Here is a 25,718-nt window from a genome sequence, read left to right as displayed (position 1 = left end):
GCAGTGGGACAACAAAAATCCAAGTAAAGCCGAATCCAGTGTAGGGAGAATAATGAAATAGCACTACATTGGAGCACCCAGGCTAGGGGTGGGGACGAGTGTGAAGGTGAAGGACTTACAACGCAGTTTCCGGTCGCCGCATCGCAGGACTCTGAGTGGCCGTTGCAGCGGCAACGTGTGCATCTCCCAAGACCTGGTCCGCTGATGTCTCTGATGTATCCTGGTGCACATTCCTTGGTTTCAAAGTTGAAATATAGGATCAACATGTGAGTGGCAACCACACAAGGGCATGTAGGAAACAAAAAATATATCATGATGGCTTCACAGCGCAATTCTTCACAGACTCATTATCATAGTAACAACTACAGCATACTCCTTGCTTCACAAGGCCAATGATGCTGCGAGTCTAGGCAGCATCAACGAATATTTATAAAAACAAAATTAAAGGTGTTACAAAATGTAAACAGCAACTTCATTTTATTAATAGAATTGCACAAAAAATAGTGGAAAACAGGTAGAAGTAAATGAATCCTCATTACTATGAACATCACATCAGCAAACTTTTTAAATATCCCTACCAGATTGCCAACACTTTTAGTGCAAAAATATTCCAGAACAAAACTTTAATATAGCGTTTATGTCAGAATAGTACCATGTAATTTATTTTTCCTCTATAATTAAGGAACATCAGCATTACGAATTAGGCTGCAATTAACAGTGCCACAACTCATGTGAAACAAACCTCCCTACAGACAGTAAATAACCTATCACCAAGTCCGCACTATTACTGTTCAGAGCAGCGACATACCCGATGATGTATTGCGTAAAGTTGAAGGCGTAAACACATTCCTAATCTGTTTCGTACGCTGCATGTACCAAAAGAAAATGTCTCATTTCTTCAAATAAACCACCTTTGAAGGGAGCGCAACATTTTCACTTGAGAGTTTGCTCGTCTTCACACGTGTCTATTGCCAAGATAAGTCATTTTTATTCCTAGGTTTGACCACTGGCTTATAACCGCAAGTTTTTTATTACAACATTATTTAAAAATAACGAATAATTTTTGTCAGTCCTGCGTCGCTCATTATAGAGAGATTTAACTGAATTAGTACTGCAACATTTTTTTTGAAGTGCTTATTCCTACTTGCAGCATAGGTGCTGAGATATGCTTGGTAAACTAGTGACAATATTTACTTAGAATGCCTTAATTTCACCACATGCGCATACAGGATGTCACAGAAATGAAACAAGATTTATAAAAAAAACCTAATGGCTTTTCCGACGTGAAATCAAGTGAATGTTGCTATTAATTATCTAAAGTATTGGCTACTGTTCGATTTTTTAATCCCCTTACATGAATAATAAGTATCACCACTTGAGATAAGCATCAACATTTACCGACAGCACACTTTTTCAATGCCTTGCTGCAGACGATGCTGCTTATCTCAGAGTCAGCGGCAAAGCAAAGATCCGCCGTGGGCAGTGCAGAAGAGGCATCACTTTACCGCAACAGTTACAGATGAAAGCACCATAATAGCAGCACATTCGGGGGCATGAGGTGTGCTGTAATGTAGTGTTTTTTAAACTTCCTGGGCTTTCATTCTTGCTGAATAAGAAAGGCTACATTATAAGGCTGCCTTGTTAAAAGCACCTGGGTAGGATAATCTTCGTGGTACTTGAAAACTTTCCCATCAACATCTGTGCGTTCAGAGCGTTATTTTTAAATAGTTAGCTAATATCGGCAAATTGCTCCACCAAATGTAACAAAAAAATTACTAATAAGCATTTTAGATTAATTCAATTGGCATTCAATTGAGTTCAATTTGCAAGAATGCTTAGAATTTTTTGAGTGTGGAACACCGGAGAGACTTGCAACTGCAACCTCAGGGCACTGGACTCTGAACTACACCTTCACCTTCGCCATAAGATAGCATACCAAGAGACAATGTTGCTGTGCCCTTTATGGCTCGACCAGATTGCAATGGCAGACAGCCCTCCTTGTGAAAATTGTGGCTATGAAGAAACAGTTGAACATTCGCTGTGTGAATGCCCTGCATTTGTGAATGAAAAAATAAGTTGTATTGTGCGCTGGACTGCTTTGATCCTGCCCTTTAATGGCGCATAAAATCCCTGGTCCGTGGCCACAACAGCAGACTGCCTTCAAGGCATACAGGGCACTGTTATGCTACCCGACAGCCACCGGGTTGAGTGACAAATTACGACTGTGCTCCATGCCCTTTTTCTCCTCCCCTCTGCAATCTCCTCATCCCTTTCCCCAGTGTAGGGTAACAAACCGGAAGCCTTTCTGGTTAGCATCCCTGCCTTCCCTCCTCCTCCTCATCTATCTATCTTAGAATTCTCTTATATCGTGAACTTAGCCATGACACTATGTATACTAAGTAGGCTGCTATGCACAGATCAGCAAGGAACGAGCCAAATATAAAAAAATCATTTAATTTCCAATCATGTTTAAGGTGCAAGGACAAATATGACGCAACTGGAATATCATTTTGTATTATTTCACGCCCACTTTTTTTGCCACATTGAAACTTGGCAAACTATGTACAAGTTGGAGACAGGGGCGCCACTCTTACCTCACATGAGAGGCCGTTGTATCCTGGAGGGCATGTGCACTGCTCCACCTCCACGGCAACGGCATGGCCAACAGAACGCAGCGGAACAGCCGTTGAGAGGGAGACATCGCTTAAGCTGGAACTACGCATGCGTGAGTTGAACGAAGCCCGAATCAGCAGCACCTCCACGTTGGCCAGCACCTTCATGATGTCCTCACGAGTTGCCACAGTGGGACCGCGAGAGTCCACCCGTTGCCACTTGGCCTGCAGCAAAACAGTCCTATTTAATTAAGATCGCCCACACAAAACCCAGGCAGACAGAAAAAGAAGGTAAGCCACAGTGAGCTCCTTTCAACAAGTTTGCACTGCTGCAGGGTGCATGAAGCTGGTACTGAGCAAACTGCTAGATTCAAGTTCCACACGTCTAAAATTAAGTCAAAATTTCTGTAAACAAACCTACCATATGATATATAGCACCTGGATGGTCTTTTTCAATAAGAACTAAACGGCCCCAAGTGAAAGGACAAGCATTGGCTTGTTAAAGCTGTTCCAAATATGTGCCGCAGAGAACAAATAGAATGTCTGTCTCAAGCTGATATCCCCCGGTACCTTCAACTTTTGCTATCTAGGTGTGCAGAAATCACACCCCAATTTACACTTACAGTACAGAGAACTTACTGGACAGAGAAAAATGACTAGCTTGACAATGAGCATTCAATGACATTTAATTCAACACAAAGCAAAACAGATTCCCGAGCAGACATTATCAATGTACCCTCAAGTTGATGAAAGCATGTGAAGCTGTGCGACTAGTTGAGTTCTCTCCGTTAGCAAATATGCATTCTTTTTTGTCCTGGGCATGCAAGCATGGTGCAGGTATTTTTTTTACGAAGAATACAACTCTTAATATAGAAGGGCAAAAATGCATTAATCGACATTCCTTCTTGCAGTGGATGATAAAATTGACCCTTGTGAACACAAGCATAAAAATAATTTTAGGCATGTATACACACAAAAATTGCACACTGCAGAATGTAGCCCAGGGCAAGTTACATCTACGCTATACATTTCAAACTTGGCTCACCTCTCTCAGAACTATTTCAAAGGTTCTTGTTTCAGAGGGTGGGAGAGGAGGAATGTTTACGTAGAATATGGTAACGCCATTTCCCTGAAACGAAAAAAATCAATCAATGAAGGCAAGCCATAAACGTTTAACAAGATCCATCCTGAATCTGAGGAAATCACTTACGGTGATCTGAACATCAGCATCGCTATAGGTTTCCCCATCAGAGTCGGCAGTGAATCGCTGTGTGTAGCGAAGTAGTCCTCCATATGAGGTGAGCTAAAAAGAATAAGACAAAAGGAACATTATAACGGATGGCTGTAGACACCAGAAACTGCCTTCAGACTTACAACTTGAGCATAACACAAGGCTTGAGATTAATATAAGATGTTTTTGTGAATAAACAAGCTCTAGAATTCGTACAATGTACAAAACCAGCAATTAAATCACTCTTACTACTCATTTTAGGCACGTGACCACTAGTACTGGCTGCATTCCACCTAGTCGGTAGTTAAGGCAAAGCAAAATTCTATAACTAGTAAAACCTCAAATATAAGTTGTTTGCAATACATACAAAACGGCAATTTTATGCAGTATTTCATATATCCTCCATTCACTTACAAAAGGAAGTGTTCAGGGTCTCATGACAATACTAAAAAAAGAAATCGTAGAGCACAAAGGAAGACCAGGCAAGAGACAAGCACGGAAATGCATGTCTGTGGCAGCAATAAAAGACTCCTGGTTGATTTCTCCAGAACGTTTTGTCAAAGTCTCCAATTACTGAACCCTTAATGAAGTGATGTTAATCATAGCAGTCAAGAAAACAAGATGCTCACCAATCGCAACAGTGCCAAAAATTGCTCATGAATACTAATAACTAGGGATGTGTGAACACTGCAAATTTCGAATACGCATCGAATATGTTATTAACGAGAGGGTACTCCGCCTGGGTCCATGCAGGTTGTTCCTGTACACAAAAACTGCCATACGAAATCCTGTACATAACATTTATACGGGATTTTTAAGTAAGGTATACACTTCTATGCAATTCTAGTTTAATTTTATTTCTAAATGCCATCTGAATTCTGAAATAAACAAGACACAGTAGTTACTGTTTTTCAATTTTCCTTTTCACTAATCAAGTATTCCATTTTCAATATTTGAAGGCATTATTTTTTCCCATGTTCGTACTAAAAATTTCAATATTTGCACACCCCTATTATTAACTGCTGATACATACTACTTCCCTGATCAGCTTTAATAAAGTGTGAAAAATAATAAAAAGAAACAGCCATCCACCTTGTTTCCCAAAAACTGTGCTGGAAGCGACCAAAACAAGGTCTCTTTTTCAGCTGGATCCCGAGGGAATGATGAGTAGCTGACTTCATTATTTGATGGGTTGACAACAATAGTCTCCGTGACAACATTGGAATGGTATCGATTGGACAGCTGGAAATTGTGAGCATATGGGTCCCTCAAATCCTGTAAGAGCATCTTGACCTGCGGACAGAAGTAAATCAACATTTTAATATTTTTTTAGCTTTGCACATCAAAGGCCATATTGGTCAACAAGGCAATATTCCTATGTCAAACCATTATTCAGGATTGTCACAAATTAGCGAAAACTAATATGTATGCAATGGTTATTATGAGTTCTGCAGAGCTAGTAAAATTATTAGCAATTCTTAAATTTGCTGAAAGCGGCACGACAAGGCAGTCTTGAAGTCTCCACGTTTTTCGGGACTGCTCCATAGTGCACAAATGCATTAAAATTTTGTGCACATTGCCAAGCTCAAATTTCCATACCATGGAATATGTCTTGCCATATAGGAGTGCAGCCTGACATCTAAGTTTCAGCCTAGTTTGCTTTTTCTCAGCAGACGGCAATGCATGCCAGATTTTGTTTTATCGGAGAGTGGTAGCGGCCGAGGAACAGAAACACTGCAATCGGATGATTCAGTCGATTTGACTGCAGATTGTTTTGATGATATCAGTATCAAAGTGTCAATAAGCTACTTTGGAAGCTCTGACTTAAGCCCAGACAGCAATAAAGGTGCAGAATACCCCAACTGTCGACTCCTAGCCAAAAGTGAGCATTTTCACCTTACACTTTCTCTGGATTAGGTACACACGCCTGATTGCTAAATGTTGGAACTATCTTGCCCCTATTCTGTATGGTTTTCACAATCCTACGGTAAGGATATCCAGCCAACAGCACAAAAGTCTGTCGAGTTTTAGCTGCGGCAAAACCAGCTGTGCCCCAAGCAAAGGTGTGGGCATGGTGCTCAGAAGCAGATCAAAGAACTTTCTGACTACTCTGGACAACTTTTCTCTCTCTCTTTATTTTCTTGACCACGTGACACAAGATAATTGTGAAGACAAGACGAAATGTGCCTGGACGAAAATTTTCGCTTTTCAATCTAGATGATGCAAGCAGGCTAGCACTCCTCCACCTTCAGCAGAACAACCACTCTACGAGCCACAAAAATTCAGGAACAAAAACACTGCTAGCTGTGCTATAAAAAAAAAAATCCACACTGCTGTTTTTTGAAATTAATAAAAATTGGTGTTTCAATGCTTCCTGAAACAGTTTCCATAAGTGGCATAAAAGCACCGAGTAGAGAACTGAGAGGTGAACACTAGTCCGAGAAAGAACAAAGTACTTTTTGTTTTTCTTAAAGCACTTTATGTTATAGCACTTTTTCTCTCTCTGTGTGTATGTGCGTGCGTGCACGAGTGCATGTGTGAAAGCCTTTATTTAGTCAAAAACTGGATAATTTAATTTATTAAAAATGTCTACAACCTGTATTTCCATTGTCCTGAAAGAGTTTTAACACCAAAAAAAAAAAAAAAATAAAGCTAGATAGATGTCTTAAAACTTTCATGACATTTTTCGCATTACGTATAATGCTGAGAAAATATATTGACACCCTCGAAAGAATACTCTATTAGCTACAGTTTGGTGTATGTTGCAGCAAAACAGTGTAAATATATCATTTGTTAAAATTTTTTTGAAGACCTTGCAGAAAGGCCCGCTTTCCCTTGTTCTGAAAGAGTTACGGAACAAATTGGTCGTACATAATTCAGGTGTGGCAACGCACCTCACTCCTGTAATAAGAGCTGCTGCTGCACTGTTCAGTGACCCCAAAGCAGAAGCAACGAGAGCAGCCCTCTGGGTTGGATGCCTCCAGGTTGAAGTAGCCTTCCTTGCACCGATTGCAGTTTTTGCCCTGCACATTGCTCTGAAACAAGTAGTGAAAAATATCATCAGTGTGATTCAAAATTGGCTCACACTTTCGATGCTGTCCAATACAACGCTAACTAGTGAGCAGCAAAATTTTCAGTTCTGTCTGCTTTTGTGCACTCCGATATAACATATGGAGCCCACTTAAGCACTTTAGCATTGAACTAGAATGCTTTGAAGCAACCAGACACCAATAGTACAGGAGTAGAAAAGAAGACACTATCGAATTCCAAAGCTTCTACTCTGGAGTGCTTCGGCACAGTGTTCGCATTTTTACCTCCGTGGCCCAGTAAATCCAACAAGGTGCAATTGGTTGGCGGATCACTACTATACAGGTTTTGATAAGCATGCAGGTGGATCTATGTAACACATCAGTACCTTGCATGGGCAGTTGTCCCTAGCATCACACTCTTGCCTTCTGCTACCCCTGTTGTCACATCTGCAAGAAGGTACTGAAACAAAAAAGGGCAGTGAGATATTGAAACTGCAGAGGGAATAATCCTGAAGTTGGCCAAAAAAGAAAGCATTGCAATCAGGCAGCCTTCTCATCATTTTGTCTATCAAGACATGTACAAAATTAAAGAGCTGCAAGCTAAATTAGTAATAACAAATGCCAAACTGCTCCTAGTACTATGGCAATCATCTGCAGGTCACCATGTATAAAAAACTATAGCAACAAAGGTGTCCAAATTGTACACATACATACAATTTTCATGAGAGACCACAGTGGGGTTTTTTTCTGAAAATTCATTCCAACACTGGCGCATTAAGATGTCCTCATTTTTCCTCATGTTCTCATGGTGCATGGCATGACATGCACTGTGAAACAAGACAAGCAGCCAGCCCTTTATCGAGGCTTCACTGATATGGGTCCACTACATTTAGGATACTCACCTGGGTTATTTTATTTTATTTTATTTATTTATTTCATACTGCAGATCATTGTACAGATCCAAGCAGAACAAATACACAAGTAGATATTACAAATACAAAGGCACTAAGTAAAATGAACAAATATAAACAAATATAAGACTTAACATTCGCTTGTTCTAACAGTGGACACATGTATTCATAAGTAATTTTGAACTCTAATGAAAGGTAAAATTACAAAGCAGGGCAAGGTAGAACGTATGCGCCACAAGCTTTTTATGCACAGGTGATTACTTCGTCTGGAAAGAAGAGCAATTGAATTCAGTCTCACCCGTTAAGATGAGTGCATATAGTACTTCGGATTTTATGTCATGTGAATTTTTAAGTATGAGTACTGTATTCCCCTCGATAATTAATTACAAATGGATTAATAAAATGAGCAGGCTGCTTCGAGTTCAGTTTCCTCCTCACAGACAACAGTTACCAGTAGAGAATTTCTAGCAACCAACCAAATTTAATATCTCAGCGGCAAAATGGTGGTATCAACCGATCAACACATGTGCTTCAATCACTCCACCATGGGACTAACAAAGAAAATCTGTAATATGTAATGGTGCAGCAGCAGACAGCTCACCCAGGACAACTTCACAGTCGCTTGGAGTGCCTCCAGTGGCGTCGCCAATAAAACCAGGTAGGCATTCTTCACAGTATTCACCCTGAGTGTTGTGCTGGCAGTTCTGTAAAACAAGCGCAGACAGCACGAGAAATAAAAAAAAACGAAATTTGTTTTGCGGCCATGAGGAAGAGAGAGAGAGAGAGCAAGGTTCATGCCACAACCGGCCAGGTATTTTCAGGACGCACATTGCAGGCCCCAGTCTCCGAGTCGCAGTCGCTGGAGTGGCCGTTGCAGAAACAGGGCACACAGAGCCCCAGGTAGAGACCTGCCCCTGAGCGCGTGTAGCCAGCATCGCAGTCCTCACAGGAGAGCCCCTTGTAGCCAATGGGGCAGCGGCAGTGCTCCACAGCATGGGCCAAGGCCTGACCAGTGGGATACTCTACGGCCACGTCCAGGGAGGCCTCCACGAGGCTGCAGGCAAGCATCATTCTCTCCCTAAGGATGCGTTTATGCGATACTGAAAAGCGACAGCACTGATTGAAGGCATTAAAGCGCATGACAGTAGTAGTAGTGCAAATTTAGTCTGAGCCCAAATGTTGAAATAAATGTCATTGCCGTTTGCAATGAAATGACAAACAACAAAGATGTGTAGAATTTTGTGCCCCATAATTATTTTATTCCCCTTTTACTGGCTGTACAATGTAGTAGTATGTATATAATGCAGATGACAGGGCAATTTTTCCCAGATATGTGCACACTTATAATAGATGCAGTACTACATGAGCCACTCAGTACAATGCTTGTGGGCTGTTCTCAAGATGGCCAAATATATACAGGGCCCCAATATTGGCAATTCACCAAAAGCCAGGTTTGCTTTGATGCCCAAGTGATTCCATTGCGCTTCTTGTAAAGACTAGAAAGGTATATCAGTGAGTAAACTGAGTGAGCTGAAATGTCACTGCATCACTAGGCAGGAAGTTGCTGCACTTTAAGCTCAATCCTTCGATCATGACAGAAAAAACTTTACTGTCAATTGTGCAAAAGAAGAAAGAGAAAACATATATAGCAGTTGCAGAGCGTTGCTACTGAACAATACACTGCCATTAAGTGAAAACGTCCAAATTCACCTGGCAGTGTCTGTCTCCTCGCTAAGAGTAGCCTTAATAAGAATGGAACTCAAGTCGGCAAGCACCATAAGGAAATGTTCTCTGGTTGCTGGTAAGCCATCCGCTCTGATCCACGATGTCTGAAAGAGAAAAAGCAAGCTGTAGTGTAATGCTGCCACCTGCGTAGATTGGATGAATATGCAGGTTGTCCCACGCAACTCCAGTCAAGGTATAAACAGTAAAAATAAAAGGTGCTTGAGACGACAACTGAAATAGATGCACGATGTTAGTATTAGTCTAGATTAACTCTGGATATTTTTGTTTTGCCTTTATGACTAATTACGTTTAATTACTCAACTTTAAAATACTGCCTGCATACCTCAAGTGGGGTACGCTTTGTTGTAGAGCATCTACAGAAACACTGTTTTCAAGATGGTATGTCTCACACACAGTTTTTCTGCGTGCCCACAAATAATAAAACCAACATGGAGGGCCACTTTCCTGCTGCTCTTGTGCTGCTCTCAAGTGTGCAATGGATGCACAAAGTCCACTTCAAAGTCTTTCAATGGCAGAAAACAGCTGCTGGATTCTGCTTGAAAGAAAGAGCACTTTACCACCAGCATACATTTGCACCGTCATGTGTCAAAAGCCGAAGGCAAAATTACCTGCAACCAGCATAATGCCCAATCACTTCCCTTATGGCCACAGTCAAACTACAGCCAACCTCATTCATCCATCGCACACTTGAAAACAGCTCGATAACAGCCTGCAAATTCTGTCTCACGTGGCTTTTTTTTTTAACGTGAAAAAGAGGACAATGCTAGTCACACTGCATAGAAAATAATTTAACAAGAGCTTTCTGAAGGTGCTCTACAACTTTGTGCATCATTCGGGTGTGCAGCCAATATTTTAAACAAGTTGAGTAATTAAACATAACTAACGATTTAGTTAAGAGGGAAATGAAAAATAGTCTGAGTTACTATAGGCTACTGCCAACATCACGCATCCAGTTCCAACCACATCTTAGGTGTCAAGTCTTCGAACAAGTTACATTGGAGAACTTGCATTCAGGTGTAACTACTGAAATTGTGAGTTTAGAACAGCCATCTAGCTGCTGGGTTGATGTGAGTATCATGTCTTTATGAAATCCTGTTAATCAAGGAAATCCACAGCAGTTACCTTAGAATACACTTGTGTAAGCCTTGGATATGATCTTATGTGCCATAAAACCCCATATAACTAACCAACTTCGATATGATGCCTTCTGTGTCAAATAATCACTGCCATAATGCTAAATCAGCAGCATCGTCCATTATATGTGCTCTAGAGTTATGTTATAGAGGGAATACCCATTTCACAGGAACAATTCAGTCAAGCTTGCCAGGGTAAAAAATTACAAAATTGTTGTACAGTTGCCAAATGTCAGTTTTTTTCTGCCCTGCCATGCACTAACATTGATTAAGAGGACAACACCTGAAAACACCAACTTCTTATGGTTCACTTATAACAGAAGCTGTACTAAAGCACTAGCACAAACAAAATGAATTAACGCATCACTCACCTCGTACATTGGAATGGACACTGTTTGTGGGAACCTGAGCTTTAGCCTCTCAGGGTGCCTGTAGATCAGGATGATCTTGTTTCCCTGCAAGCAAAAACATGGCATGCCATAAGCGACTAAAGCAGAGTACAGTGGCCATCCCAAGAAAAAATGGAAGGCCAGAAGAAAAACTCACTGTGATCTGGACGTCAGGACTTCTGCTTTGCCTCTCCGTACCATCACTCCTAACAGTGTAATTCAGAAATCCCCCATACGCTGTCACCTGTTGACAAGGATGGCACAAGAAAGCATAGCAAGCACAATTAATTTCTACAGCAGGGGACACACCCTCAGAATCACAATTCTGGAGTACTACACTATGCTGCAAACCATACATGAAATGAGGAGAGCTACTCTGCTTCAAATACAGAAGCAATATATAGCTTGTTTTGAGTCAGTAGCCACCTTGGAGAAATAACTATGACAAGATCATGCTATTACTATAACAAGTTTGAGTAACAAACAAGCACCTGCATGCTGAGTAATTTGAGAAGAGGCGTACTGTTCAAAAGTAAATCATTGAATACTGGCAGCATTTAGATGTATATTGTGAACTGTCTGTGCCCTTTTCTTTTTGTGCTTTAATTTTGTACATTCAACTCGAGAAAATTTTTCAAGATAAAATTAGTTGAAATTCTGCCTTATACAGGACCTCTTTGAGAAAAGCTATGCAGTCGATCAGGAAACACCATACCTTATCTCCCAAGAACCTCTGGGGAAGCTGCCAGTAGTAGGACTGTCGGGGGTGCGAGGCGAAATCCTGATAAACCAACTCCTTGCTTCTGGGATCCAGCTTCAGTCCACGGTCAATTGTGGTTGCCCTATCCAATGTTGTCAGGTGGACTCCTTCAGTGCTAGTGGAGAACCTCAGCAACTCCTGGAAAGAGTTTACATGGAGCAATAAATCTGAATTTTTTTTTCTCTCAAACCTTTACACAAATAGCACTGGCAAACAAAAAAAAAAAAAATTCTTGAAAGAAAAAAAAAATGTTCCAAGCAGGAATACATCTTCAAGCAGAATCAATCTGGCTAGGTAACCTCGTAATAAAGACAGACATGAAAAAAATAAAATAAGAGTCACTGCAGAGTAAAAAGGAGAGCTTCAAAATGCTTCAAAGAAGAGATGCCTAATCCAAAAAAAGAGAGGCCTCGAGCAATGTGCAGCAAGAATAGTGGTGCACTTAAACCCTGCAATTACAATTCTCGGTAACTAATTATTACAACGCAGCTGCTGCGGGTAATTACTGCGACTGAATGAAATGTTTTTCTTTATGCATTAAAAGTGCCTTTCACAGCTAGATGTTATTTAAGTCAGTGTAGTGCACGTGCTTCAGCTACTTTCACGGCTGGATCTTGGCAACACCAATGATGCACTCCTTTGCAGGTGGCACGTTTACAATTATGATTACCGAGTATTGTAATTATCCAGTATGTTTAAAAGTACTGTAATTAAGCTATTGTTCGGAAGAGGAATTACTATTCGCTTCGAACCAAAAAAGCACTATTTGCACATGCCTACCCCGTACAGATGTACGTAAGGCATGTGAAGGTGTTTTAAGTATTTGATGCCCTGCTGTAGTGGCTCAGTGGTTACATTGTTGACTGCTCAACCCTTGATCATGGTATCCAGCCGGGGCACCCACTTCTCAATGAAGGCAAAAAGCAAGACGTTTGTGTACTGTGTGATGTCATTGCAAGAACCTAATATGGCCAAAATTTCCGAAGCACTCCACTATGGCATCCCCATAGCCTGAGGTGCTTTGGGACATCAAATCCTATAAACCAACAAAGTATTTGATGGCACCTTATAGCCTTGTGCTCCTATCAGAGACAAAAAGGGTAATGAGAGGGATGTGCAGGTGATATCCATATGACCTGCTAGAAAATTACTGGTGGCACTCAACCAACATAAAAATTAGCAGCTACAATTTAAAAAATTTATTGAATCTGACTTTGCTACTTGCTGTTATCTTGCTACACTAGCTACTATCATCACCATTACCACTGCTTTGACGGTCATCACGCACTAAATACAATTTTGTGCTTGTGAGCACCCACAATAACTGCAAAGAAAAAAAAAAAAAATCTCTAGCCCAGTGTGAGGACACAAAAGAAAAGCAAGAAAGGCACCTGCTCTCTGTGGTAGAAGCTACTGGAACAGGACTTCGTGATGCCCATGCAGAAGCATTCAACACAACCAAGAGGAGAGCTTGGGTGTAGGTGGAAGGAATTTGCCTTGCATTGGTCACATGAGGCTCCTGTGACCAGGGGCTGGAAAAAAAAAGTAAGGAAGATTTCAGCCTACAGGCATGTTCCCGAGGAGCAACACTCAATGCTAACATTAAACAGCCCAATAACACCACCCAACATGGTATTAAACTGCTTTTAAAGTTGCCTATGTCCTGCCACAGTGACTGTTGTCTTTTTTATCGTGTTTGCTATATTGTGCAGCATTAAGTTCTGCCAGATCAACAATGTGGCTTGCTACCAGAGCTACTGATGAACTCAAGCTTCCCCAAGTACCGCTCACAGTGGCAAAAGGTCAGTAGAGTGAATTCACATACCTTGCATTGGCACAAACCAGTGGATGGGCTACGATCTGCACTCAGGCTGCCTGCTGCATCACAACGTGGTGCACCTATTGAAAGAGTACAGTTGCCACTACTGTTAACAAGTGCATTGTGCAACTGCCCTACTTTAGACAAGCGAGAAATAAATGTTCAGTCTGCAACTTGTGCAATCATTTGGAGGCAGTCAAAACTATAGCTAGAGGAATAAACACTTGTATCAAGCAGCATGCACCATTATTTTGGTGCAATGTGAGACACTAAAAAAAGAATATTAGACAAATTACATAAGGGAAAAAACATTTTCACCTTTCTTTATAACCCCAATATCATCACAAAGAGTACTTTTGAATCAAATAACTAAAGTTTCCTGGGATACCAAAAGGTATTGTACTGCAGAATATTTTTCATGCAACACAACTAACAGCAAGCGTAAAAATATATTTAAATATTTAATAGCATAAGCCATGCATTATTCCTATCTATTTAAGCTAAAGAACTACCTCAACTTTTATATATTTATGTGAAGTCATACAGGACCTTAATACCAGTAATGTAAAATATACTTTCATGCATGCATGCAGCTTAAGCCCCCTAAAAAAAAAAAAGTGACCAGATTTCTGTGCTTCTTAGGGAAATTAATTTAAAATGTCAAGGTTGCCAATTCCCAGCCTCTTAGCTTCAATTAGCCTCTTAGCTTCAATTACATTGATTAAATAATTTATTGATATTCTCAAGGCCAAAGTCATTTCCGACGGAAATGGTTACAAAATAATGCAGAAGTGGGAAAAATATTACCAGTGACATGTTACTGGCTATGCAGTTCTATCTTCAGTAGTAAGCATATAATTGCACACGCAAGGCATAAAACACAGAAAAGTTATAGCAAACAGTTAACACATTAGTTGCGAGCCTTGAAAATTCAGTTGTAAGGTTTAAAATATAGAGTTGAAAATAGAGATTGTCTTGAATGCTGGCAATTAATGCAGGAATACAGTTCCAATCTGGTGATGTACGAGTAATGAAAGATTGTATTTGTCTGGCATCAAGTTATGCTGACTATGTCCATGTGATCGAGCCGAGGTGAGATGAACGACTAAGGAAATATTACACTGCACAGGTTAGAACTGTAAAAGAGCAATAAAATAAACATAACAAAAAATTTACTAAGGGAGGCTGAAGGTAGTACGCTAAACCTATTTGTTTAGGAAGCAACACTAGAGAATGAAGTGGGAAGAGTTATTTTGCACTAGCTAAAGCACATTTATTGAATTAGTGAAGCTGTGGTCCCAGATTTTTAAAGAGTGTTTTAGTTTTGCTGTAGAGAAGTGTTTTATACAATGAGAGTTTTAGAGAAATAGGAGCAGAAGAAAAACTAAAGAAAGGATAGCCTAACATGCTGCTAAGCATTTTTAATCATTGTATATTGATATGAAAGGACCAGGTAAGTCAGGAAGATGTGTGTACACAGACATGGTGACATGACATGACTGCTTCGAGCAAAATGTCATTCAATATTTATATAATATGTACTATGAGAAGATGGCACATGGGAAATACACGAAACTTTAGGAGAATTAAGCTGCACTAGTCATAAGTCAAACCATGCAGATACTGAAGCAAGATCATTTTGCAGAGCACAGACGACATTAACGCCCGTAATCACATGCAACCATCTAGTTGTGCTAAGAACTCATATTCGATTCAATCTAAAGTCACAACTTGTTAAGAGGGGACTTTGAAAAGCTACAGCATTATCTCTTAGGTGCTACACAATATGCAAGAGAAAGATAAGAGATCATGGTCTGTTATCTTCTTTGTAATATCTATGTCATGATTAGCAAGGAAAGAAAAGGGCAAGACGTGCAATAGATAAGCATGCCATCAGATACACAGCATCCTCACATGCTCAAGGTTAGTAAGCGGGATTCCACACACCACAATTGCTCTCATCAGACATGTCTATGCAGTCTGCTTTGCCGTCGCACCTTTTGCGAACACTGAGGCAAGTTCCGTCAGGACATCTGAATTGGTTATAACCACATGCTAGGAGTGAGAACAGCATGAGTCAGTGAGACACATAACAGAAAGCAGATAACAAAGCCAAGAACATTTGCTACGGGTAAGACACAAGAGCAAGGAAAGGCTGCATGTAAGAATAGAAAAGAGAGCTCACATACAAATTTAACGAAGAATATGCAGCACAGATGCCAATAGGACCTTAAGCGGTATTTATCGCACTTGGGAAAGGTGTAACCTAAAGAGCTATGAAGCAGGCGAAAACGGCATGTGCTACAATTTACGAGCTGGAATGTAGCTGTAAAAGATGCTCAGAATACATTGTCTAGGAATATGTATGAGATTTGATGAAGCAACATAGCAAATCTATTAGACAATGCAGGTTTTACTTACTGCATTAGTACATAGATAAGTAATCTATGGCCTAATTAAAAGAAAAACTGAGGACTTGCATATTTACTGTATGCTCAGAGTGTCTTCAGTTTTTACGTTAATGGAGAAAAATAGAGGGAAGCGAGCATATGGTTGCAAGCTAGATGAGAGAAAGTGAGAACATATATGGCTCTAAGTAACTGATGTAAACACGGGAAGGTCAGTACTGAAACATGCACCCATCAAACAAATGCAGTACACTTTCAGTGATTTGAATACAGCTCTGTGTCGTCCTAGCAAATACCAAGTCAAGACAAAACAAGACAAGATAAATATTTCTAAAAGCCTTCGAGACCTCTGTACCTGGCCTATACTTTCCCTTCTTCACACCCTGGTATAGTAATACCTTTGCTCGTACTGCTAGAAAAGAGAGGTTTCAAAGAAACTAGCTCTAAATATTTGATAAGTACTGAAGAATAAATGCCCTAAAATGTAGCGGAATAATTGGTTCAGAAACATCAAGAAGCATACTGTGTGACAATCCATCCTTCAGTCTGTTTCTTTTATTGCACTGTACACTGTTTTTTTTATATAGATCATCTGCAAACTGGTTACTGAATAAGCTGATGTTAGAAGCTGCTCAGCAACATTTCATAATGACACCCTATCATACTGAAGCTTGTTCCAAGATTAAAACTGAGCTTCATATATGCAGGTTGTTAACACATTTATCAGTGGCAGCTCTGTTCAGCACAATATTCTGATAAAGTTTTATCGTTAGAGCTGTAAAGCCCAAAACCCAAGGGTATAAGCTGACACAAGCTCACAAATAGCTTACCGCAGTTCTGCTCATCGGTGTAGTCATTACAGTCATAATGACCATCACACCTTCTCCTGTAATCTATGCATGACCCATCACCACACTGGAACTGTCCAGGCTCACATTCTGTAAAAAATAACAGAATATTGTGATCAGCAGCGAAGTGTACATGGCACTCAAACCTGGAGAATTCATCAAACAAGGTAAGGAATAGAAAAGTGAAAGAACAAAACATCTGAATTTTTGACAACACTACAGAGCTTCAAAAACGTTGAAAACACTAAGAGAAATTCCTATAATGGATTGCAGGGCATGATAATGCGCACAAAATGTGATGTGCAAGGATTAAAAAATGTGGCAAACTTCAGCTCTCAGTATGAACACTCCAACACAGCAGCAAAGAGATCTCAGCAGTAAAAATCATAATTTTCCTTCAAGTAAGTTATTCCCAACGCGTTGCACCTCAGAGGCTCTGCAGTGTGCTTTGAGAGTTCAGATCAAAAAGGCATTCTCTTGTGACCGTAACAAACTTACTCTCTGAGCTAATGCTCGCAGAATTTTTTTAATCATGGGTTCCTGCTGCCCTGCATCAACAATAGAAAGCATTTTACAAAGTAGCCTTAGCCTTCTGCAAGACCCATTACGTCCCTTTTCTTTCTATATCGCGTGTCAGGCCCACTGCCAAATGGGACACACCTTTCAAGTGGCAACCGCCATCTGCAGAGCCGGGTGGGTATCGCTCATAGCCTGGAGCACAACGTTCACAACGCCTGCCTTCAAGGCCGATGGGGCATGTCTTGCAGGTCACTTGGCCATCAGCTTCCAACACACAGGTCGGTGAAAACCTAGAACGATGATGTGCAAGGGTTATCATAACTTATAAAGTAGATTTAAAGCATGAACTACACAACACTGCAGAACATACAGCTAAACGTCATCAGATATGACAAAAGAAAACACTTAACAACTTAGCTCACCAAAAAATGATGTTTCTTTGTAAGTCAGCTGTACAGGTAAATGTTTAAACAAGCACTGCCTTAGCAAACAATCTCTGCATTGGTACGAACTTTGCTTATGTCGGACATCTGGGATCACTGACAAGTTTCCTAGCCAGAATTTAGAAGCATTCATCATTTTTGGCAAGCGGTGCTGCTTTCATAAATGTTTTCTATTCCCCTCATCTATGATGGTCCGTAGTTACAGTGAGCCATTTCTATCTTTGTTCTTTAATAGTCTGACTGTGATTTCAATTTGTTTACAGTAAAGGTATGCCTCCTGCAGTTTGAAGGCTTCCAAGTATCATACATTATTTTTGTTTTCATAGATTACTTCTGTTCAGCTGCAAGTATCAGCACACTGTCAGAGAGAAATTCCTATCTTCATAGTTGGACCTGTTACCTTTGTCTTGTCTTTACATATGGAGGGACTGGCTTCAAAAAGAAAGTACATTTACTATATGTTAAAAATTAAGTTATTTACAGGTGGTAAAAGAGAACTTAAACGAAAAATTTCCCAGGTGCTAAAGTTAAAGTTCAGTGGGGGGTAATGTTGAAGGTGCAAATATTGAAGGTGTAAACAAAGGGTGCATGTGTGATTTTTTTGCAAGGAGTGATTGCTGCCCATTTACAGTGTCTAAAATCCACAGTTCTCACACTATGTGAATTACAACTGTTCACAGTGAAGAAAAAGCAGTCATAACAGAACTGTTTAAATCTAGTATACTGCGAGATATTTTTATGCCTTTCTTTAATGTAGAAAAGTTACTTTTTCTGTAACTCAATATGTGTTTGCAAGGTATAACCCCAAAAAGGAGCTAAGCGCTTTCATTCGCCAGTGTTAAGCCCTGCATCAGCTTTTTCCAGTCTACAGTTGCTTCAGAGATAATCCTCCATTTATAGGTGCCCATAAAAAATAAGCTGACAACTGAGTAGTCGTGCATGTTCTAACAGTGCAGTGTGCAGTGCAGGGTACTATATAGTCAACAGAGTAGCCAAAGTGCTACAGATGCATTGTTTCAAAATGCTTGTGCCACATTTTTTTCAAGTCTTTGTAGTGCGCATTTTTCCTGTGCCTTTTTCTTCCAAACTGCTGAAGGATTTGGTTTGGTTTTTGGGGTTTAATGTCCCAAAGCGACTCAGGCTATGAGGAACATTTCGACCACAACGTGCACTGACATTGCACAGCACATGGGTGCCTTGCTTTTTGCCTCCAACGAAAAGTGGCCGCCGAGGCCGGGATTCGATCCCGCATCCTTGGACACAGTAGTCAAGTGCCCTAACCACTGCGACACCTTGGCGGGGCTGAAAACTGCTGAAAGCTAAATGATGCCAAACTGCACTAACTATAGTTGCATTCGAACATGCTGAACTAAGGAATCTGAGGCACATAACTTAGTTCTGGACATGGATATTCGCACAATGCCAATTCCTGTCGAAACTGCACTATGCACTAAAAGGGCACTCCAGCAGGAGAGAGCAGGCTAGTTTGGAATTCATGGAGGAAACAAAATCTAATTAAAAAGTGGCCAAATATAAAGGCGTGTAGTGAAAGTACATGGTTACACAGCTGCAGATGTTTGTAGCACAAAGCACTCCCTGCAGTGAATACTTGTAGGCTATTACTTGCTCATGCATTGAAAGCTCATTCACCCAGTGTTCTCCTCTAAAGAGTTAGCCAAATTATGCGTTTCTAATTATCTGAGCTATGGTCATTATTGATGGCAAAATAATAATATTAGCAAGGCAGCTGTCTATACTTGAATAGAACCAAACATCAGAATACAGTTGTAGGATCAGTCTGCACTACTGACATCCCTGCATTGGCTTTCTTTTCAAATTTATGTGCACTTTTAAGCCTATATTTTGTGATGTAAAGAAGAACCGGTAATTTGAATTCTTACTTTCCTGTCAGTTCAGCAAAGGATATGAGCTTAATGGATAAATATTTTTCTTTAAAGCTAAGATACAGTAAGTTAATACATCAGCTCCAATTATACAAGAACACTGAGAAGGGCAACCGAATGGTCTCAAAATATCGCAGATGGCTTCAAGACTCAGCAAGACAAGCCTATAAACACGTGGCCACGATGACACTGACAAGAAGTTAGTGCTCTTTGGCAGAACTAAATTTGAAAACAGTGTGAAATAAAACAAAATAGTCATGCAGACTGTAAGATACATCCAACTGTCGAAGGTTATCGCTCAACTGAAAAAAAAAAAATTGAGTGCTTCTCTTCGTGGAGGATATTAGTCCAGCACGAAGGTATAGGTTAGTGACTAGAGCGCACTAAGAAGCACAGGGAAACGTGTTAGTAGGAAAGGAGGAGGTTACCATTCAGAGGGAAAACCAGCAATCCAGGAGGTCATTAGGCTGAACGATGAATTGGCAGGGAGGGAAGAGAGAGAGAGCAAGGTATTGGGAATGCAGCCTCCACCACACACATGCTGGAAAGGAATGCTAACACTACACCAGGGGTTCTCAAACTTTTTTGCTTAGAGGAACCCCAAGAGCCTTCAGTAAGACTGCTCCTGTGCTTGTTCTTCAGATAGGCAAGGGCTGAAAATGCCTGTTCACATGCATATGTAGTTGCAAAGGGAAGCAAAATGTCCACTGCTCTTTCGAAGAGGCATGGAAACAGTGGAGCAGTCCCCATCCAAAATGTCATCAAGCCTTCATCATTAAATGTCTCTGAGAGCAGTGCTTGCCCTGAGCTCTGAGGGTTCTCACGGAACACAAGAAGACAGCCCGCGGAACCCCTGTGTTCCGCGAAATCCAGTTTGAGAACCCCTGCGACTACACTAACAAGCCAACTATTCTTACACTATGCATCAAATCTGTATAATTACTAGCACTATCACTATGCTATAAACTATGCTATAAAAACATTATGCACAAAATGGTACAGTTATGACCATGCTTGTTTGAATTCAGACAGGGCTGCACTTCCAACTCAAGATATTTCAGACAGTATCGTAAAAGAATTAGGTGCAAAAGCATATAAAAAAAGTTATACTACACATAATAGGTGGCAGCTACAGTCAACACATTGGCATGTATAATTAAGCTACCATTTGGAAGAATTCTGCTCATGTTTTTGAGTTTGAAGTGAACCTGAATTAAAAGCAATCTTGAATTCCTGCCCGCTTAATTTATTTCTTTTAGCAGTCCATACCAAAATATACCATGCTATCTTGCTTCCTACAACTATTAAACACAAATACATGGTTTCTAGAAGTCAAACTGCACCAACATGCAGCATGCAACTAGAAAAAGGCCACAGTACTATATGTATAGTAGTGCATGGATGAATGCATACAGCAACAGAACATGAATAAATGCATAAAATGTCTACAGCTGCTTCTTGAACACTTTGACATAATATCCTGAAAATGGCTGTATGCAAAGTGTCCAACTTTTCATGTGAATATTTGAAATAGCAATAACTAGCCAATTATTAAATGAATACTTCGAAAAAAGTAGCAAACAGCTGAAAATTTTCATTGGCCACTTTCTCATACAGCGATTTGCGTTATGATTCACTAACCTACTAACCTAACGTTTTAATATATGCTTAAGGGATGAAACAAATTTCAGCTTGAATGCCAGGGTAGTGCAGCCTCTGCAGATTTAGCATTTGGCCATGAACCAGTTCAGTTACATAAACAATATGACACAGAACTAAAATATGCTCGTTTCTTCAGCAATACATTCACACATTCAGCACAAGCTATTTGTTACTCTCCCAAAATACTATATGTATTAGTTTTAACTGACATTAGTAACAAGAAGTGATGTTACCACAAGTGCATAACACATGGTTCATGCAAAAGCAAACAATGACTAGCATGCACTTTTGTTTCACTGCAAAGCCAGTGATCTTCGAAACAGTGGCCTTCACTCTCAAAGGTTTAGCAACAGGGTCAGAATAAAGAAAGCATAACGCTTAGTGCTTACTGTCCGGGCACATTAACCATTGGGCATGGGCACGGCTGGCAGTCATTGGGGGAACCTCGCCTTGCGTCACCATAGAAGCCGTGCTTGCATGTTTCGCAGCTTGGGCCATCAGTGTTGTGCTGACAGTTCTGCAGATGAGACCGCGTGAGCAATTAAAATCCGCCCAAGTGATTCACAAAGCATTTGACAACACAATGAGCATGCTCAATTTGTCGATCAAGTGACGTTTCAAGGTTTGCTTATTTCTGTGTACCAAAGCTACGCTAAAACCGAAAGACATACTTTGTGATGGAGAGCACCAGATTAATATTTTAGGCACGTGGGGTTCTTCAACGACCAGCCAAATTTGACAGCGAGAAGATTTTGTATATTTATTCCAGTCAAAACTTCATGGAGGCAGAACTTTACTGCGGTTGGTTGTTGAACCAGCAAAGCTGTAAACTGGGAAGCGAGAGCTTATGGGTCACAAAAGGCATTCGCTACTAAAACGAACGCTAGAGAACAGCTGATTGCAAGGACCGAATCTGTCTCAACTTTTCCAACACGCCTGTAGCTACGAAAAGAAACAAACCTATACTCATAAGCTATAAACCGGAGCATTACATTTTAAACACACACACTCAAAAAAAAAAAGGGGCTACTTGTGGCATTCCTTGTTTTACTAATATTGTAGGTAAATATTACAGTGGAACGTCATTGAGACAATTCTCACGGACATTGAAAATTTAAGCAATTATCAAAATAGCTCCAAAGGGTCACGAATGAAACACACTTGGCACAGAACTTGCTTCTATGAAAGCAGTTTGAAATATCTATCACTTTGTACTACTATAGGGCGTCAGCCGGGAACAAAAAAGAAAAGCGTATAATGCCAAAAAGCATTAAGCGGGATCGTATCAACGATACTGCACTTTATTTGCATATGCCATTTGCAGTTCACACATGGTACACAATACCACTTTACATGCAACTTCACTGCTGATGCACTGTTGGGCACAAAAGTTGAAGAAAAACTGGGAAAAAGGGTGGAGAAGGCACATGTCAGACAATCATAGTAGATGGCCGAATATTATCTTACCAGACAGCGAGCTGTCTGCTGGTCACATGAATTGGAATGGCCATTGCAGTTGCATGGAAGAACACCTTGAATGCATTCACCAAGATAAGGTCCAGACCGCCGTCTGATATAGCCAGGAGCACAGTTCTAGAAAAAGAAATCAAAACCCTTTGATTATCATTTTTTTATTTTTTATTATGGCAGCGACACCTGTGATAATGTGGATGATAAGCGTGATCTGCTGCTCCTCATGCTTTTGCAACTGTTACATTTGCTTTGTACGATAGTGCGACTGCACTTCTGTTTTGGAAAGGTTAGCACGGACCATGAGAAGAAAATAACAAGAATAAGATTGGGATAGAGCGCATTTGGCAAGCACTCGCAGATTATGACTAGCAGCTTACCGGTATCGCTCAAGAGGAAAGTATACAACAGTTGCATCTTGCCTGTACACACCTATGGGCCTGAAACGTGGAGGCTAACCAAGAGAGTTCTACTTAAGTTGAGGACAACCCAGAGGGCTATGGAACGAAAAATGATAGGGGTAACATTAAGAGATAGAAAGCGTGCAGAGTGGGTCAGAGAAATAACTCAAGTTACCGACATTCTAGTAGAAATTAAGAAGAAGAAATGGACATGGGCAGGACATTTAGTGCGAAGGGAGGATAACCGATGGTCGCTGAGGGTAACAAACTGGATTCCAAGGGAAGGAAAGCGTAGCAGGGGGCGGCAGAAAGTTAGGTGGGCGGATGAGATTAAGAAGTTCGCAAGGGTCAAGTGGATGCAACTAGCACAGAACCGGGTTAAGTGGAGAAATATGGGAGAGGCCTTTGCCCTGCAGTGGGTATAGTCAGGCTGATGATGATGATGATGAGTACGACGAACAAGAGGTGGTCACATGATGACACCTCAACATGGTGGCAACCCAATTTTGGGTGCCTTCTGCTCAATGGCCATGCTTGGATGCATACACACTATGGTTGCAGCCGCTACTAACGCACACAAGTCTAAAATTTAGCGTTACCAGCTAAAATATCTTTGTCTTGAGAGTTCTATGGGGCACAATACTAAAGATGAATATATTGCTGATATCAAGGCACTCCGGCTGCATTTTACTGAAAGGCACTCTTACTGTCGCTCAAGGTTCATTGTTCTACCGACGACTTTCATATAAACAAATTTCACTAGATTCACAAAAAGAGGTAGCAACACGAAGTGTGTTCTCACAAGGCCAGCACTTCACATACAACTTCCAAATAGCAAGTGCTGTATTTAAGCAACCTGCGAACGTTTTCACACTGCACTGAAGCCCTACCTCGCAAGAGTTTCCAGTGTAGCCAGCTGGGCAAGAGCACTGCTCCACAAGGGCAGCAGGGGGATTCTTGGGACTGGAATAAGAAGCTGAGTCCATCTTGAGGCCGTGTATGCTGCAGAAAAAAAAAAAGAAGAAGAGAAAGAGGCATCATTCTGGTCTTTTTTTTTATTTTGCTGAGCCTAAAACAAGACGAGCAATGAACATTTCAACGAGGCAAATTTTCTGAAATCTTTCCAGCCCTTGTTAACTGATCCGGCAGCCGCTCTAGCCCTAAATTCTGCAGTGTGGCGCTGAATGAGGCTGCATTAAAATGGCTGCGCAAGTGTACTGCCTTGAAGTAGAGCTGCTCAATGCAGGCCCTTGTGTGTTCCGGCAATGCGAAAGCCTTCTGTCCCCACACACTGAAGATGCACTAGAAACCTCACAACGCAGTGGTGGCTGATCTGGCATGCAAAGCATTCAACCACTGACGCTGCAGAGCGACAGGAATGATTCAAACAGATGCAAATTCAGATCACATTCAGAAAGGTGGTGGGGACAAGTGCACTGGGAAGAAACAACGATACAGAAAAAAATTTTTGCTCCAATTTAATAAAGCAGCATGGAAGAACAAGGACAGAAGGAACACAACAAGCAGCGCTGTCACTTGCGTGCTTCTTTATTGTCTCCGCTTTATCACTCTCCTTTAAATTTTCATGATGAGTAAACAACTTGCCAGAACAGAGATTCACATGGAGTAGAATACCCACTTTTTCTGAGCTTAGAATCTAGAGAGAACTTACAAGGTTGGCCAAAAGGTCCAAGGCCACAAGGTTTGCTTTTTGAGTGGTACATATATTCTAAAACCGAAGAGCCATCAAGGCTCTCTGAGCTGAGAACAACATACTTCTACCCTATACAGACACTTCAAGCTTTGGAAGTACCATGACTGCTTGACTATACTGATCAAAAACAGACCCTGTGTGCAGGCAGACCTTGTACATAAGAAAATGTAAACAAGAAAAAAAAAACAAAAACAATCATACTGTCTATTTACACCATATTGTGTTTTACACACACACAGTACAGAATCTAGGCTGGAAATTCCAGACTAAAGAGGGTGCCCTCTGCCAGTATCACCTCTCGGATGGTTTCGCAGTTTGGCCACATGGCGGCCATGCTGCATGTGAAACTTATAAATAGAACAAGTATATGGCTCATGAGATGAATACATGCAGCCGAATGCACCTATGTGAAACAAATGCGCATTAAAATATGTACGTAAAGCAACAGTAATCATGAGAAACTAGTAACCGCAAAAGTATCTCGCATTAAACACAGCCAGCCCACTTCTAGAAAGAGAAGACAGAACTGCTAGAAGAGTTTCGAGGCTGTGGCATGCAAGAACGTACCTCGATTCTGCCAGTTCGCTGTCAAAACTGGCCCGAATAAAAATGCCTTCCACATTTTGCAGCACCAGCATAATGTCTTCCCTTGTAGCTGTGTCCGGACTTCCACTGGCACTGTGCCGTGCATCTTTGTGCCATTCACCCTGGAATAGAAG

General features: G+C 40.8%; 1 protein-coding gene across 38 annotated transcripts in view; it reads right to left on the bottom strand.

The window, feature by feature from the left end:
• The window catches only part of trol (terribly reduced optic lobes), a 331,282-nt gene that overhangs the window by 62,605 nt on the left and 242,959 nt on the right, over positions 1-25,718 (bottom strand). For all 38 annotated transcript variants that reach the window (XM_084599338.1, XM_084599340.1, XM_084599355.1 and 35 more), the window contains 21 exons: positions 25,567-25,706; positions 24,176-24,287; positions 22,882-23,007; positions 21,804-21,931; positions 17,547-17,695; positions 16,869-16,976; positions 13,637-13,710; positions 13,203-13,343; positions 11,767-11,949; positions 11,209-11,295; positions 11,034-11,117; positions 9,494-9,612; positions 8,612-8,837; positions 8,385-8,487; positions 7,259-7,332; positions 6,738-6,878; positions 4,936-5,136; positions 3,823-3,915; positions 3,658-3,741; positions 2,595-2,837; positions 120-233 (listed from right to left, as the gene is read on the bottom strand). In XM_084599338.1, coding sequence (XP_084455464.1) covers positions 120-233; positions 2,595-2,837; positions 3,658-3,741; positions 3,823-3,915; positions 4,936-5,136; positions 6,738-6,878; positions 7,259-7,332; positions 8,385-8,487; positions 8,612-8,837; positions 9,494-9,612; positions 11,034-11,117; positions 11,209-11,295; positions 11,767-11,949; positions 13,203-13,343; positions 13,637-13,710; positions 16,869-16,976; positions 17,547-17,695; positions 21,804-21,931; positions 22,882-23,007; positions 24,176-24,287; positions 25,567-25,706 — 2,730 coding nt within the window. The remainder of the gene's footprint in view (positions 1-119; positions 234-2,594; positions 2,838-3,657; positions 3,742-3,822; positions 3,916-4,935; positions 5,137-6,737; positions 6,879-7,258; positions 7,333-8,384; positions 8,488-8,611; positions 8,838-9,493; positions 9,613-11,033; positions 11,118-11,208; positions 11,296-11,766; positions 11,950-13,202; positions 13,344-13,636; positions 13,711-16,868; positions 16,977-17,546; positions 17,696-21,803; positions 21,932-22,881; positions 23,008-24,175; positions 24,288-25,566; positions 25,707-25,718) is intronic.

This window comes from Amblyomma maculatum, chromosome 3, assembly GCF_055883805.1.
Source record: "Amblyomma maculatum isolate TAMU_Amacu chromosome 3, ASM5588380v1, whole genome shotgun sequence".
Taxonomy (NCBI): Eukaryota; Metazoa; Arthropoda; class Arachnida; order Ixodida; family Ixodidae; genus Amblyomma; species Amblyomma maculatum.
Note: the sequence above shows the minus strand (reverse complement) of the source record. Positions and strands in the feature narration are given on the sequence as shown.